The sequence below is a fragment of the Lutra lutra genome, chromosome 8 (assembly GCF_902655055.1).
Source record: "Lutra lutra chromosome 8, mLutLut1.2, whole genome shotgun sequence".
Taxonomy (NCBI): Eukaryota; Metazoa; Chordata; class Mammalia; order Carnivora; family Mustelidae; genus Lutra; species Lutra lutra.
This window is the reverse complement of record NC_062285.1, coordinates 13,918,406-13,932,786: the sequence shown is the minus strand read 5'-3', so window position 1 is coordinate 13,932,786 and position 14,381 is coordinate 13,918,406. Positions and strand designations below refer to the sequence as shown.

At 42.4% G+C, this 14,381-nt stretch overlaps 1 protein-coding gene across 1 annotated transcript in view; it reads right to left on the bottom strand.

Moving 5' to 3' along the window:
• Nucleotides 1-354: 354 nt before the first annotated feature.
• GAD2 (glutamate decarboxylase 2) overlaps nt 355-14,381 on the bottom strand; it is a 73,426-nt gene continuing 59,399 nt past the window's right edge. The window contains exons 14-16 of the mRNA XM_047740173.1: nt 10,133-10,240; nt 9,706-9,795; nt 355-3,979 (exon numbers count right to left, since the gene is read on the bottom strand). Coding sequence (XP_047596129.1) covers nt 3,806-3,979; nt 9,706-9,795; nt 10,133-10,240 — 372 coding nt within the window. The 3' untranslated portion in view covers nt 355-3,805. The remainder of the gene's footprint in view (nt 3,980-9,705; nt 9,796-10,132; nt 10,241-14,381) is intronic.

The window sequence follows — 14,381 nt, the reverse complement described above, 5'->3', positions numbered from 1 at the left end:
AAAGATGTTCAGTCTCTGAATCAGTAAATGTTGAAGCTAGGTGAAAACTTTATAAGAATTTGTTTTACTATTTTCTCTACTTTTATATGTATATGAAATTTTCCATTATAAAATGTTTTCTAAAAAAAGGACTGGATCAGCTTCAAGGATTGAAGCATGGGGGGTAAAACAATACCCTTCAAAAGTGACAGTAAGACTGATGGCAGAAGTAAGAGCTCTTTTTTTTCCAACAAAGACCCAAAGACCCTCAGACCTCTGTGAAAGGCAAGGTCCTTGTATTCAGGGAACTTGTTAAAAATGAGCTCCACAACAAGGCAAAATCAGAAATAAGCAAGCAGAGCCTGAGATGTGACCACATTTACACATTTACTTGGGTTTAGAGAGACAACACAGATAAAATACTTTGATCATACACAAGTTTATATTTGGTAAGAAGAACAGGTTGCCACGTGTTTATATGTTTTATTTTTTTCTGTCTTTAGTAAATGGTGTAATGTTGGGGAGATGTTGATGTCTTTCAGAAACACCAATTGGGAACAGTATTTTGGAGCACAAAACTAATAAATACACAGTGTTTGTACGTAGCATCTGAAAACAGGAGAGCACGTGCAAGATGATACCCACCGTGAGGGTCCTTGATTCCCTGTCCTGCTGCTATATTTACACCCTACTATATTTACACCAGAACATCCATGTCCTTAAGGAGTGGCTCCTACTCCAAACCCCAGTGGGGACAATACCTGCAATTTGGGCGGTTTGTGACACTCCATATGGGTCTCCTCTATTCTCGGAGATGAACGGCGTTCCCCTTGCATTTTTGTGCAATCACACTGTTCTCAAAGGAGATTTCTCAGTAGGGAGCTTAGCTGAGGGCATATTCTCTATTAGAGCAGATGTGGAGGGCATACAGTTTAGCAGAGAGAGGGAGAGAGCGCGCACAGAACAGATGCGGGTGTTGTTCTCATAATATCGATACAGCTACCACACAGAAAAAGACATGTCAATAATATATTGTACAAGCTTTTACAGCAACACAGTTGATTTGCAACACTGTACAGTTCAGAGCTAAAGTGCACAACCCCAATCTGAGGTGACAAGACAGTACTATCAATATAAGGAAGGCAACACAATTTATACACACGATTGATTTCCTTTGCTTTCTTCGCAGCCTTGTGACAGTACACAAAGTCAATACTGTTTTTGCATCTCAGATAAAGACATACCACACCTTTTTTCAAGTATTTAAAAATAATGAACACAATATTGCTGAATAAATGAAAATGGCCATGCCAAATCTGATTAACCTAACCCTAGACTTTTCTAAAATTTGGAAAGGATGGTCCCACGTAAAGGTCTTTGGCACGGGAATTTGAGCTAATATTCACAACCACCTCCCTCCCTCTCTCTCTTCCAAGTAGATTACAGACCTACTTTAAAGAATATTTTATTTGACTACTGGGACCTATTAGGCTTTTATTTACCTCCTTTGCTGGATTGTGGTTGGCAGGAATTTTACTGCATAGAATTGAGCAAGACTCCCAGCCAACTTGGGGAAGGATCTGGAAGGGACAGGGAGAGGGGAAAACAACCTATTTGTAAAAATTATTTTGCTGGAATTTCATACACAGGTGCAAATGCTTCTCCTTTTAAATTCCATCATACTGTCAAGTTAAAAAGCAGCAGCTTCTCACTCATAGAGGATCTGTACTGCAAGGCATAGCATCCTAAAGTTGAGAGGCGTCTATCTATGTCAGGGCCCTGGGCTTCACTGTCTTCTCCAAGCAGGACAGTGGGTTTGACAGTTAGTGTCTCTGCCTCTGAGGTAGGACCTTTTGGCCTGAGGCTCCAGATAGATGGGCAGCTATGTGCTTAGTCTCAATGGCCCATTTCTAGAAGGGAAAGGGATGCTTGGCCATGAGACATAACCTCAAATGGGAGGCTATTCCTTCATGAAATTCTGGGGCACAGATAAAAGCTTTCTCCTAATCATCATAGGGAACCCATTTTCTTCCTAGACAGGAAGGACCCAAACCTATGTTTCTTTCAAGTGTCAGTGTTTTTGGATATAATGTGGGAGAAAGAATGTAGAGGCAAGCTCATGCAGATTCCAGATGGTTGGATCTTGTGGTTATATTATAGGCCATTTCTTTCTTTCTTCTCTTGTATACCTATAGTCTTTCTAAGGTACATATAGAAAGAATGAATGTTCTAAGTTGCTACCTGCAGTCCACATAGATGAGTCTGTAGTCATCTCACTAGTACTTGGAACCTGACAAACTGTGGTCCCACAGATATCTATGGGAGCTCTTGTTAGCTTGGGTCTCTCCATCAGGTTTTCAGGGGAAGAAGAATGCTTTAAAATATTATCCTGAATTCTAAGGATCTTACGATCTCTGTATATTCTGGTCACTTTGGATCTTGACAAGTGGCAGATAAAAGAAGGTCCTAGGATGCTGTCTCAAAATTTCAGGTGGGGAGACCACTTCATGAGAGGAAAATAACCACCCATGGGATAGAAATTAATTATTTGGGATTCCAGTGATTGGGAGCCCAGCAGGAGAGAACTTTTGTGGGTAGGAGAGGGGAGGGAATGGGAATAAGCAATTACCCAGGAGGTAAATGACTCCTTCCTGGACAGTGACAATATGGTGCCCAGGATGACTTCATTGTTCTCACACAGAGATCTCTTCTCTCAAGGCCGAGTTTAATTTTCTGGGCTCACCACCTTCTGGAGTGTGCGTCATTTCTTTTTGTTCAGGCTGATTAGATTTTATTTTTATTTTCCCTAATTAATCCAAATGACCTAATAAAAGAATACGGGTTTAGGAAGATGCCTCAAGAATGGGCATCCACCTTCTGTTCAAAAAAGCTGAACTGGAAAGCAGAGTCCAAACAATTACCCTAGTTTTAGTCTAAGATGAAGCTTGGCTTTTCATGCTTACTGAGTGGGTCTGCTCAGGGTCAACTGGGCAGAAAACTCAACTGAGAAGAGAATCATTTTGTCGATCTGGTCAGTCATTCTAAAGAACCTACAATATTCTTTTGTGTTTATTTTGTAATACTAACTTTAGAGATATGGTAAGCCCTCACATGAATAGAAAGAAGGCATCATACCTTTTAAGAATTTTGTGGGCCTATGTTTCAAAATAACTTTACTCAGTGTTTTATTGTGCCTCCATTAAAAGAAAGAGAAAAAAAAATCTGGCTTAGTTTTTATATCTGCCCCTGCAGTTTGTATAACCCATATAAAATAAAAATCTATATGTTACAAAATAGGATTTCTTTTTAATATATATATTTTCCTTTTGTAAAATTATATGTATTTAAATACATTTGAAATGTTGCTATAGGTAAATTAGAAATTTTTTTTCTAATACTATGAAAAAGGCAAGAGTTTTTATTGTCAACATACATTTTATATGTACTTTTTCCTTTGGACTGCACCCCAAAGAACCTTTTAGGATTCAGGGGCAATTTGGCACTATTCAATCCTACTACTCTGAAGTGAAAATAAAGCTTGATTTGCATACTATATTAAAAGTAAGGGAAGTAGTTATAACAATTTTAAGCTTTTCATTATTGATTAGAACACAGCCTTTTGTCACTAATTTTTAGAGAGGTATTCTAAACTTAGGAAAGGATTTTTAAAAGGAGCAATGTCTTTTGGATTTTTAAACTGTACTCTACTTTGACACCACAATATAGAAATAGATTTACTTTGGAACAAACTACAAATACATTCACACAGTTTGTGACAACTTAATTGTCTACCTAGAGAATTGAAACAGCTTAGTGAGCTATGTTATTATAAATCTTGTCCAAGGCGTTCTATTTCTTCAATCAGGAAGTCAATGTCTTGGTGAGTTGCTGCGGGGTTTGAGATGACCATGCGGAAGAAATTGACCTTGTCTCCCAAGGGCTGGTAGCTGACCATTGTGGTCCCATACTCCATCATTCTGGCTTTAATCACTGGGGCCACCTGTGGGAGAGACCAGAGCCACATGGTGATCCCTGGGGACTCTTCCTCTACTAAAAGAACCCAATATCAAGTAGCATTTTTAGTTTTTAAGTAAACAACCAGACTCATATTTGTTTCCATTAAAGGAACTGTCCCCAAGGTTTTGTTTTTTGTTTTTTTCTGTATCAGAGCACTAGGACAATTTAATACATCCAAATTCTTGAAGGTGATAAGATGAGTGATAAATGATAGGCTCTCAGGTGCTTGCCCCCTCATCCTTGACCTTGTGAAAAAGAAAACTGCAGACCCCAATAGAGTCACGCTAGGCCACATCACCAACCCTGGGCTTTATACCTAACCCAACTGCACTTTCAACTTCCCCCAGGAATATACTCTTAACTGGTCAGTAAGGAATCCTCTGGTCAGCACCAATATGGTACTTAGTCCCCTGGCCCCTCCCCATCCCCCAAAGAAACATGAGGTAATCACCTCATAAGACCCTTTTCCCCAAAGAAAGACGAGCTCACCCAAAATAATTCTCTTTTCTGTTTGTGACTTCCTTGTTCTGCCTTTAAAAACCTCTCCCTTTCTATAGCCCCTTGGAGCTCCCATCTACTTCCTAGATGGGATGCTGCCTAACGCCAATTAGATCTATAAAACATACTCAGTTGAGTTTTTTTATTTAACAACTTGTAGTTATGGATTTGGGAGAATGGGAAGAATTGGGTATTGGTTCCAAGGCTAAATGGTTTAGCAATATAACATTTTCAGGGAGGCCTTTTTGTTTTTTTCCTCAGTAGATGTAAAAACACTGGAAATAGAACATAGTGCAGAGAATGGTTACCAAGAGATAAGCCTCAATCTCCAGTGATGTCTGAAAATAAGCAGAATTTTGAGGCCTTAAAGCACTTTTCTTTCTTGAGACCCTAAAGCCTTCCAGTTTCTTTTCATTCTCCTTTTGCATTATCTCAGTTTGTAAGATTTTTTGAAATACATTCCTTAATCATGATGGAGATCAGCTGAGGCCAAAAGCAGAGCCCACAAAGACTTAACATGACAGACGAGGATCACAGGCGAGATTTTACCCCATGTATGCCAGAATGATTATAGATAGCGTCAGTAGTTCTCTGATGACTGTGTAGGAGATGAAGTTCAAACTCTTGAGCTCAGTGCAAAGGTATTTTGTCCCCCAACTCTGGGAACTCATCTTCCAGTGCTCACTAAAATCAATCTTCAACTCTGACAAGACGTACAGTCAAAATCTCTGAATGTGCCATGTATATTTTTCTCCCTTCACACTTGTTCTCAGTCCTACTGTGTCACACATGTTGTCTTGGCCCCAAGTCCCCCTTCTCTCCCATGTCACATCCTACACAAGACTCCCCACAGACTTACAACCACGATAAAGCCTTTCCTGACTCCCCTAGTCCAGTAGCATCTTTTCTCTTTTAAGTGGTAAACACATGATCCTTACCCATAGCATCTGTTTATAGACTATTTCCTTGTCCTATTCCTTAATTGAAATGTAAATACATACATAGAAAAGGAATTCCAAATCCATGTGTCTGTAGGAATTTCTGGAAGGATCACATAACTATTCCTTAATTTTTATTTGTGTAATAAATCATGCTTATTCTTTAGAACTGATTAAAAACAAGGTATGATAATGCTTTACTCAGTGAATTAAACTCTGATTTCATTTTCATGGGCAATCCAAGCAAAACCAGATAGAAATGGTATTTATTATTAAAGACAGTCATCTCTAACTTTTCAGATAAATCAAATCAAATCAAAGGTCAAAAATTTAAATAGTAACAGTCATCATCCCAAACAGGTTTTGGTATAAAGTCAGATCGAATCCCTCCAGTTGCTGAAGCTAGCTGGCTTGGAGAAATCACAGCTGTCTAAACACATATGACTTTTGGCTGCTTCCAGAAAATGTAGATGAACTAAAATTAGCAGGAACATGGAACATCTATTTCATTGCATAATCACTAATTGCAAGTACAGAAGGAAAATAAGAGTCCGACTCTTCTGATGAGTCTATAGCATTTTCTCTTATTTCCAGATGTTGTCTTTTGATCTCATTCTTGGATTTGTTGAATAAAGATAGTCAGGAAAGAGAGGCTACATGTTGAAGGTTTCACGAAAGACCTCAGCAGAAGCTCTTGGGGCTGCTTTATGAGTTTTAGGATGTCATTTTCTCCCTTGTGTTATGAGATTTTTCAATCCCTTAGAAAACAACAACCAAGGCGCCTGGGTGGCTCAGTGGGTTAAGCCGCTGCCTTTGGCTCAGGTCATGATCTCAGGGTCCTGGGATCGAGTCCCACATCGGGCTCTCTGCTCAGCAGGGAGCCTGCTTCCCTCTCTCTCTCTGCCTGCCTCTCTGTCTACTTGTGATCTCTCTCTGTCAAATAAATAAATAAAATCTTAAAAAAAAAAAAAAGAAAACAACAACCAGAGAACTATCCCATAATTTGAATCCACTTTTTTTTTTTTTCTCCCAAGAGATCTCAGGTTAAAGTCACGGAATCATGGAAATGTATTTTTTCACTATGTGTCACAAAACCTTTCTGTTTCAAAATCTTAGAATCATGAATGAAATTTCTGAAAAAATGAAAAAGCAGATGATCTATTTTATTTTACCTCCACTGTTTTCCCTCTGGGATTGTGTGTGTGTGAGTGTGTGTGTGTGTGTGTGTGTGTGTGTGTGTGTGTGTGAAGATTTACTGGTCCCTAGACATTATACTTTAAGGGCTTTGTTCTTAAGAAGAAGCTTTTATGTGACTCTGAAAAATTACTGATATAAATAAACAAAAGTTAACCCTGATATTTTATGTGGTTGTATTGTGAATTCCAACCCTGACTTGCTGAATTCTCTATCTTGAAAATGGAATCCCAGAAGAGGAAAACATTAAGAGAACTCACTTTGCAATCCCCAGACTTTCAAATTTGAATTACCAACTGTATAAAAATAATTGACTTATATTCTCATGGCTCTCCCCAAGAAATTATCTCCATTCCCATCGTAGTTTATGTGATTTGCTAAAACCTGAGAGGCATCTGGAGAGAGCTGTATAAAAATGGGGGGGGGGATTCAGAGTTGATTTTTGCATAGAAAGTGATGGGAAACCTCACTTCCTGTTCTGTTTTCTCATCTTGCCCCATCCCTCAGCCCAGCAATAATGAATTGATTCAACAATTGAAATTGGCCAGATTATTCCATGGACTCTGTCTGGTCAGTGGGTTTATAAAAGAGGTAAAGCCTGCAAGAATGGAAACATCTAATTTTTAACTAATTTGTTAAACGAAATTAGTTATGGGTAAGATGATACATACTATAGAGAAGCCACATCCTAAAACCTCAGGAAAAAAAAATATTAATTCTTTCCTGTCAAATGACAACAGGCCCCTTATTGCCTCCCTAGCGTCTTCTTCAGTGGGACCCTCACCCTGCCTCCCTCCCACCTCTTGAGCTTGATTTCTGGGAATGAGCAAATGAGCCAACTTCACTAACACTTCAGACATGACCATGACCCCTTCTACCCAGACACATGCACCAATAGATCCCCGTTCTAGAAGCTTTCTTCCATACATTCCTCTAGGTCAGTGGCTCTCAGGCTGGGCTGCAACTTGGGATCACCTGGAGAACTTTTAGAACCATTCCCAAGCCCGTCCCAAAACCAACTGGATTAAATTCTCAGGGTTAAGACCTGGTCATCGGTGTTTTCTATAAAACTTCAGGCTGACTCTAGTGTGTGGCCAGGATTGCAAACCATTACTCTAATTCGGAAGATTGACTGAAACACCTTAACCATGCGTCGGTTTCCTCCTGAGGAGGGTCTGATCCTGGATTGTCTCCTGGAAGGTGTTCACATTTATAAGCCTTTCTGGAGGTTTTAAACCACACAAAATCCTGCTGTTTGACATAGAAGGAAATGAAGTATTCAGAAAGGTCAGTGAGGCAGCCCAGCCTTCTTCACAGTGGGGGAGAGGGCCTCCCCTGCTCCTGGCAACGACTGGAAGAAGTCCCCTTCTTTGTGATAAATGGAAAACCAATGAACCAACTAACCCAGCCTCTGAGATCCAAATAGACACAATCATCCCTGGTTTCCTATTCCTCAACACTGGGATGTGGCCCCACATTTACCTCCCTTCAAGATTCTCTTTGGGTACATCGTAAACCAAATTCACCCGTGTGTAAATGATGAGAGCAAGAGAGGAAAAAAGATCAAGGGTATATTACTGGCCACAGAACTTTGAATTTCAAGCCCTCTGGCTCTGGACTCAGTGATTTGGGGAAAGTGTTTTTTTTTTTTTTTCCCCTTTCCTGTGCTTCAGTTTCCCCATAGGAAAATGGGCTGACAGCAGTGCTTCCCACACTAGGTTTCTCAGACTGAAGTAAGTGTTTAGACCCACGATGGGGCTGCTCCTGTCCAGATATCACATCAGGAAACAGACACTTAACTTTCACATCCTTGTAAATGCTCTGTTTGACAAGAAACATGGAATATCCAGTCAGCCAATCCCCAAGACCAAGCCAACCCTAGCTCTGTACTTATTTTGTTGTTCCTCACTCATTTTTTTCTTTCTTTTTTAGAGAGAGTGAGAGAGGGTGCATGAGTGTGTGTGTGCAAGTACACAAATGGGGAGGGGAGAGGAGGGGGAGAGGGAAAGCGAGAATCTCAAGCTTGTCCCACACCCAGTGCAGAGCGGGACACGTAGCTCCATCTCACGACCCTGAAATCATGACCTGAGCCAAAATCAAGAGTTGGACACGTAACCAACTGAGTCACCCAGGTGCCCCTCCTTATTCATTTTCTATCTTTCTCTTCTCGTTCCTTGTTCTTAATCCTATAAAAGCTTCTTGCATTCCACCCCATTCTGCAGTTCTGGGGGTCCCTGGGAATGGAGGCTGCCTGCTTCATGAAGTGTTAAATCAAGTTTGCTTACATCACCTAAATTGTCTTCTTTAGTCATTTCTAACACTTACGATAGCTGAGTGATCTAATGCTAGATCACAGTTGAGCCTGGGACATGGTGTGCGCTCTACACGGTGGCTGTTAGTATTGTTCCTGCCCTGGTCCCTTCTGGGGTTCACCATGGCTCTAAAGACTCCACAGGGTGGCCTTGACCTTAGCATCTCAAGGGGGCCACAGTGGCTCCGATTTCTAACCATTGCCAGCTCCTGAAATCTCTTCTGTGCTTCTAATGGTTTTGCTGGGCAGGTCAGCCAACTTCACCAAGGGTTCTTATTGCATCGTGAATGGAAGCAAAACTGTCACCTGATGGCTATTTTAAGATAGCATAAACTTGCTCTCAGAAGAAAAGAAGCTGGGGCACCTGGGTGGCTCAGTGGGTTGAGCCTCTGCCTTCAGCTCGGGTCCTGATTTCAGGGTCCTGGGATCGAGCCCCGCATCAGGGTCTCTGCTCAGCGGGGAGCCTGTTTCCCCCTCTCTCTCTGCCTGCCTCTCTGCCTACTTGTGATCTCTCCCTCTTTGTCAAATAAATAAAAAAATCTTAAAAAAAAAAAAAGAAGAAAAGAAGCAAACAGAGTAGTCAAAATTCTAGATATACCAGCTCTGAATGGCTTTGTTTCGTAGGAGTCCAGGAAGGGGAGCGCGCCTGTGCACCAAGGTCAAGGTTGGGTTTCTCCTAGAGACATATGCACGGCAGAGAGACGCCATGCATGTGAAAGGCCCAGTGGACGCACCGAGGTCTGGACCAGAAGAGCCTGTATCCCTTACCTTTGAGAGGCGGCTCATTCTCTCTTCATTGTCTTCTAGGACACGCAAACTTGGTGGCACGTACCAGAAGCAGACATTTGTGTGCTGAGGCTACAAGGAAGAAAGTAAGATTCACACTAGGCCCATCGTGGTAATTTAGAAAATCCCAAGGGCATTTCAAATCTATTCTGCAGCTTCCCAATAGAATTCCTGTTTTAAACCCGTAATCATTTTGCAGTGCCTGACTCTCATCACACTATACAGAGTTAGTTTTGTGAGTTTGCGTTTTTTACGCCAGCTTAGAACAGCGACCCCGTCAGCCCAGCTTCTCCTTTGTAATGGCCCCACTTACCTGGACAGTACGTAATTGACATAACAACAAAAAAAATCAGTGATAAGTACTGGAACTGACTAAACTTCCTGGGACCGTAGATATCAGAATACATACCTTTCCATCAAACACCATTTCGTATCCTTCTCGGTTTTTTATGATATTGTATAAATACTCTGCCAGCTCCAAGCACTTATCAATATGTGCTTCAAACCCAGTGGTGCCCTGAGTGAGAGAAGAAGAAAGCTTATCAGGCAGCCTGAGGAAGGTGGATGGGCTCCCTGTGGACTTATCTCTCTGGAGACTGAGGCTTTCTCTGCCACTTCCGCCTCAGCTCTGCCCCATACTTTCCTCTATCAAGACTGTGCTTCTGAGGCTTTTCTGGTGATTATTTCTCCCTTGATGCTCTCACCTCAGGTGTTTTTGTTCCTTTCATGTCATCACAGCTCCCTACAGCGGATTCCTTTTCTTCCTGAGCCCCCATTCTCTAGGCAATTATTTTGATTACTCGAGGGGAAAATTTGCCTCTGCCATTCTGAGGGTAATTATGGAAGTCATTAATGACAGGAGGCTGGGCTGTTCTCTTCCTGCAGAGAAGCAGCATCCTCAGAGGGCCCTCCGCAGGCCTGCTTGGCCCCTGCCCATCATGAAAAGGTACCATTTCCAGATCCCACTTTTGTTCACCAACATACCCCCATTATAGAACAAATAGGATAGGTACTCAATGAATATTTGTTGAACAAATGAGTGTATGAAGCTCAAGGGGCACACGGATGCTTTGTTAGCCTGTCATTCTGCAAAAAACTCATTAGATTTCTCCTCTGGGGATAAATGACTCATAGGTTCGTAACGCGGGAACATTCTCAGGGCGGTCTTTCAGTTCCCGGCACTAGACGCCCAGGACCAGGACTTGGGAAAACAACACTAGAGCCGTGGACTGGAGCTGTTTGACGGACCTTGGGACACTCCAGGGAATGATTTTTTTCCAAAACGGCTTTCCTCCTAACTCCTTCAGCATTTGGGGAGGGCTAATGGAAAGCTTAGACAAACAGCTAATGCTCAAACAGCTAATGCTCAGATTAATCAACCAGTGATTAATCCAACATGGAAACTGGAGGAAGCAGCTGTAATGGCTGTAAGATGGGCCTACACTCCTACTGATGGTCACGTCCTCTCAGCTAAAAGGGAGAGGCAGCACAGCCAGTGCTCTAACATCCGAAGCCTTAAAAAATCTGATGGGTTCAGGAATCATTTCTACGGAGATTGTTGCCCTCGTTGATTGGTCAAAGAGTCTGACTGGTTCCTGATGACCCCAAGGAAGGACCCTGATCGATGCCTGAACACTTGGGCCAGAACCTACACCATGTACTCTATGACTTTGTGGTGCCAAGGATTTGGGGTTGGTTTGGACTGACCTTGCTGTTTGGGTATGCTGAGGATGGACCCTAGGTAGGAAGGAGGGAAGTTCATTGCTCTCTAAACTTGACCCTTTGGGCCAGTCCAAGGTTGGCTTTAAACTTGCCTGTACCTGATCTAAGATATGGCTGGAACCAGTAGGACTCTGACCCTGTCCAGCCCCATGGCCTTGGCTAATCTTACTGGTCACATGGGAAGTGTGGTGCCTGTGTGATATCCCTCCCATACGGGGACATGGTAACATAAAATGAATTCTCTGAAAAGGAGTTTGGTTGTATTGCAAAGGCAGGGGGATTATCACGGGCTGGGGGGGGGGGGCGGGCAATTCCTGTAGTCTTTGCTAGTCTGGGACTTTACTTGAGAGGATAGGGAGTAACCTGGCCATCCCCTTAGCTGTAAGCTAAAGAGGTACAAGGCGAAGTGCACAGGAAACTCTCGTGTGCTCTTAGGAGCCTGGCCTCTCTTCATGTTGGATATTTATAGGAAAAAGACCCATGTTTTATTTTCAGGGTTTTGAAGGCTTTTAGGAAATTCTCCAAAATGTACTCATTCATCAAATACTTGCTGAGCACTTGTCATATGCCACACAGTTGTTACTCTGACAATGACAACAGCCCCTGGAACACTCCATCAGGCATGGTCTCTCCATGATCTGGGTTGCTATGAAGGAAGCTTGAGGACTCTGAGGGGCGCGTCTAAGTGGAAGTCTGGACTCCAGCATCCAGGTTACGTGGAAGGAGCTGCAGGAGAAGGATGATTTCATTTCCTCCCTCTTTGTCCACACACTTAGGATTGGTTTAGATTGACCTGGCCGAAATGCATGCTCTACAAGGTGTTTCTCTCATTCACTACTGTCTCCCTCTTACCAGCAGGGCTGGCATACAGTAGGTGCTCAATGTGTATTTGTTGACTGAGTGGATGAATGGATGGGAGTCTCCTTTTAATCCCTGGGGCAGTGTTTTTACACAGTATGCTGTGAGGAGTCATCTGTATTGACATCAGGTTAATTGTGTTAATAACATAGCTCTGCTGGTTGAAATCCTACGTATTCTACCTTTCCTATTCTACACACTTCTCCGGGGCGACCTCTTAATAAATCATGCTTGGCTCTCAAACTAGGAATGGGCTCCCCATCCTTTAACTTCTCAAGGTGCATCCTTCCCCCCGCTTCTTCTCTCTCTCTCCCTCCCTCCCTTCCTTCCTTCCGTTCTTTCTTCCTCTTTCTCTCTCTCTCCTCTTTCCTTCTTTCTTTTGTTTGTTCATTCATTTTTTTTTTTTCTATTTACACTGAGTTTTAACCACTGGGGTAATCTGTGAAATCTGGAAAATAATCATCAAGGCTTATTTAGCATTCTCTAATAAAATACAGACAAAATGAAAGATCTCCTGATTAAGAACAGAGCTGAGGGCAGGCACAGGACCTTTGCTCATGACAGGCTTACATATGGTATTACTGTCTGGAAAGCCTGCCAGCATTCAGATCAAGAAGCTGTTTGGTTTTTTTTTTCTTTCATACATTTGCTTTCATCAAGTTCTCTTGGACTTAATGGGATGGCTGTGGTCAGTACATTTAGCTCCATCAGTCATTAACAGATGAAGGATTATTTATAGTCAGGTTACTAGTTTTCCTGTGGTTTGTACTGCCAAGGAGAAAACGTGGAAATGGGGATTCACTTGAATAACCCAGTCTCCAGGCATCTCCGAGAATAGAGGGTTTACTGCTTAAAGCTGCCTCCTCCTCAGTATTGTTTTTGCAAGATCATTTTCTCATGCCCGAGGGGATGCAAGACAGAATGTCACGGTCAACACTTTCTCAGTTCTGCAGCAGGCAGGCTGACGTCTTCCCTGGCTGGCAGCACGGAGAGCTCTCATAAGAGCGTGATGACCCTCCCACCTCCTCTGGATTATAGGACGGAGCTTAGGGCTTTTATCATTATTACCACTTTGTTTTGCAAAACATTCAGCATTAAGTAAAAAAAGAAATAGAAGTTGTCTAGATGCTTAAGGTTTGCCATGAGGCATTAAAGGAATATGCATCCCTAGTTTATGGGTAAATTATGCGGCTGCTGGGATAGTTCCTTTTTTCTCTTTTTTTATTCCCTTTCCTGATGCCTTTATTTCAGCACGTTAGAGCTGAGCTCCCCGGCCCTTATTTCAGGCTTCAGTCGTTCCTGTTGTTTCCTTCACACCTGATGGCCTCCACGTTATTTCTCTTATGGCCAAAGACTGCCCCATGCTGGTGAGGAGGCTTCAGCTGGGAAAGGAGCAGCAGGAGCTGAGGAAGTGTGAGAGGAACACTTTTGGGTAAATACAGCTAATGATCATCCTCTTAATAGAAACGCCGCAGGCAAGGGGGGCAAAAAGGATGATCCTGAGCAATATTTAGAGATCATGCTTTCCTCAACTACCTAGCTCATGTTCATGTTCATCCCTTTTGATTCCCACCTATCAAGGAAATGAAAAAACTACTCATTTTCGAACAGTTGGAGAGGACGCCAATAATTCCTGTTCCCGATTTACTTATTTTTGCCAAAGGAGACATTCTAAGTCTCATCTTGGGTGGTGGGGACCCAGTAAATGTCCTTTTCAGGCTCTCATCTTTTGAGAGAGGAGGGGGCTCGTGCCCATCCCACAGTCTTTCCCAGTTCAACAACTTGGGGCAGCTGCTCGATACTTAGCACCACTTAGAGGAAATTCAGGTAGGGCAAAGACTTACGGAGGCTCGTCTCAAGAATAGCCATCCCCAGAAACCCTCTGAGAATCTTTTCTGCATTCAGCGAGAACATCTTTCTAGTTAAACCGCCCTTCCCCCCGAATAGCTCTAAAGAATCTTCCGTAAGATAGTTGCTAACTGAATGATTTCACTCCCAAACCCCCTCTGTTTCCTGTCAGCTATCTGCCTCTCTCCCTGCTCAAGGCTTTCCGTTGACTTTGAAACGTCTTACAAACC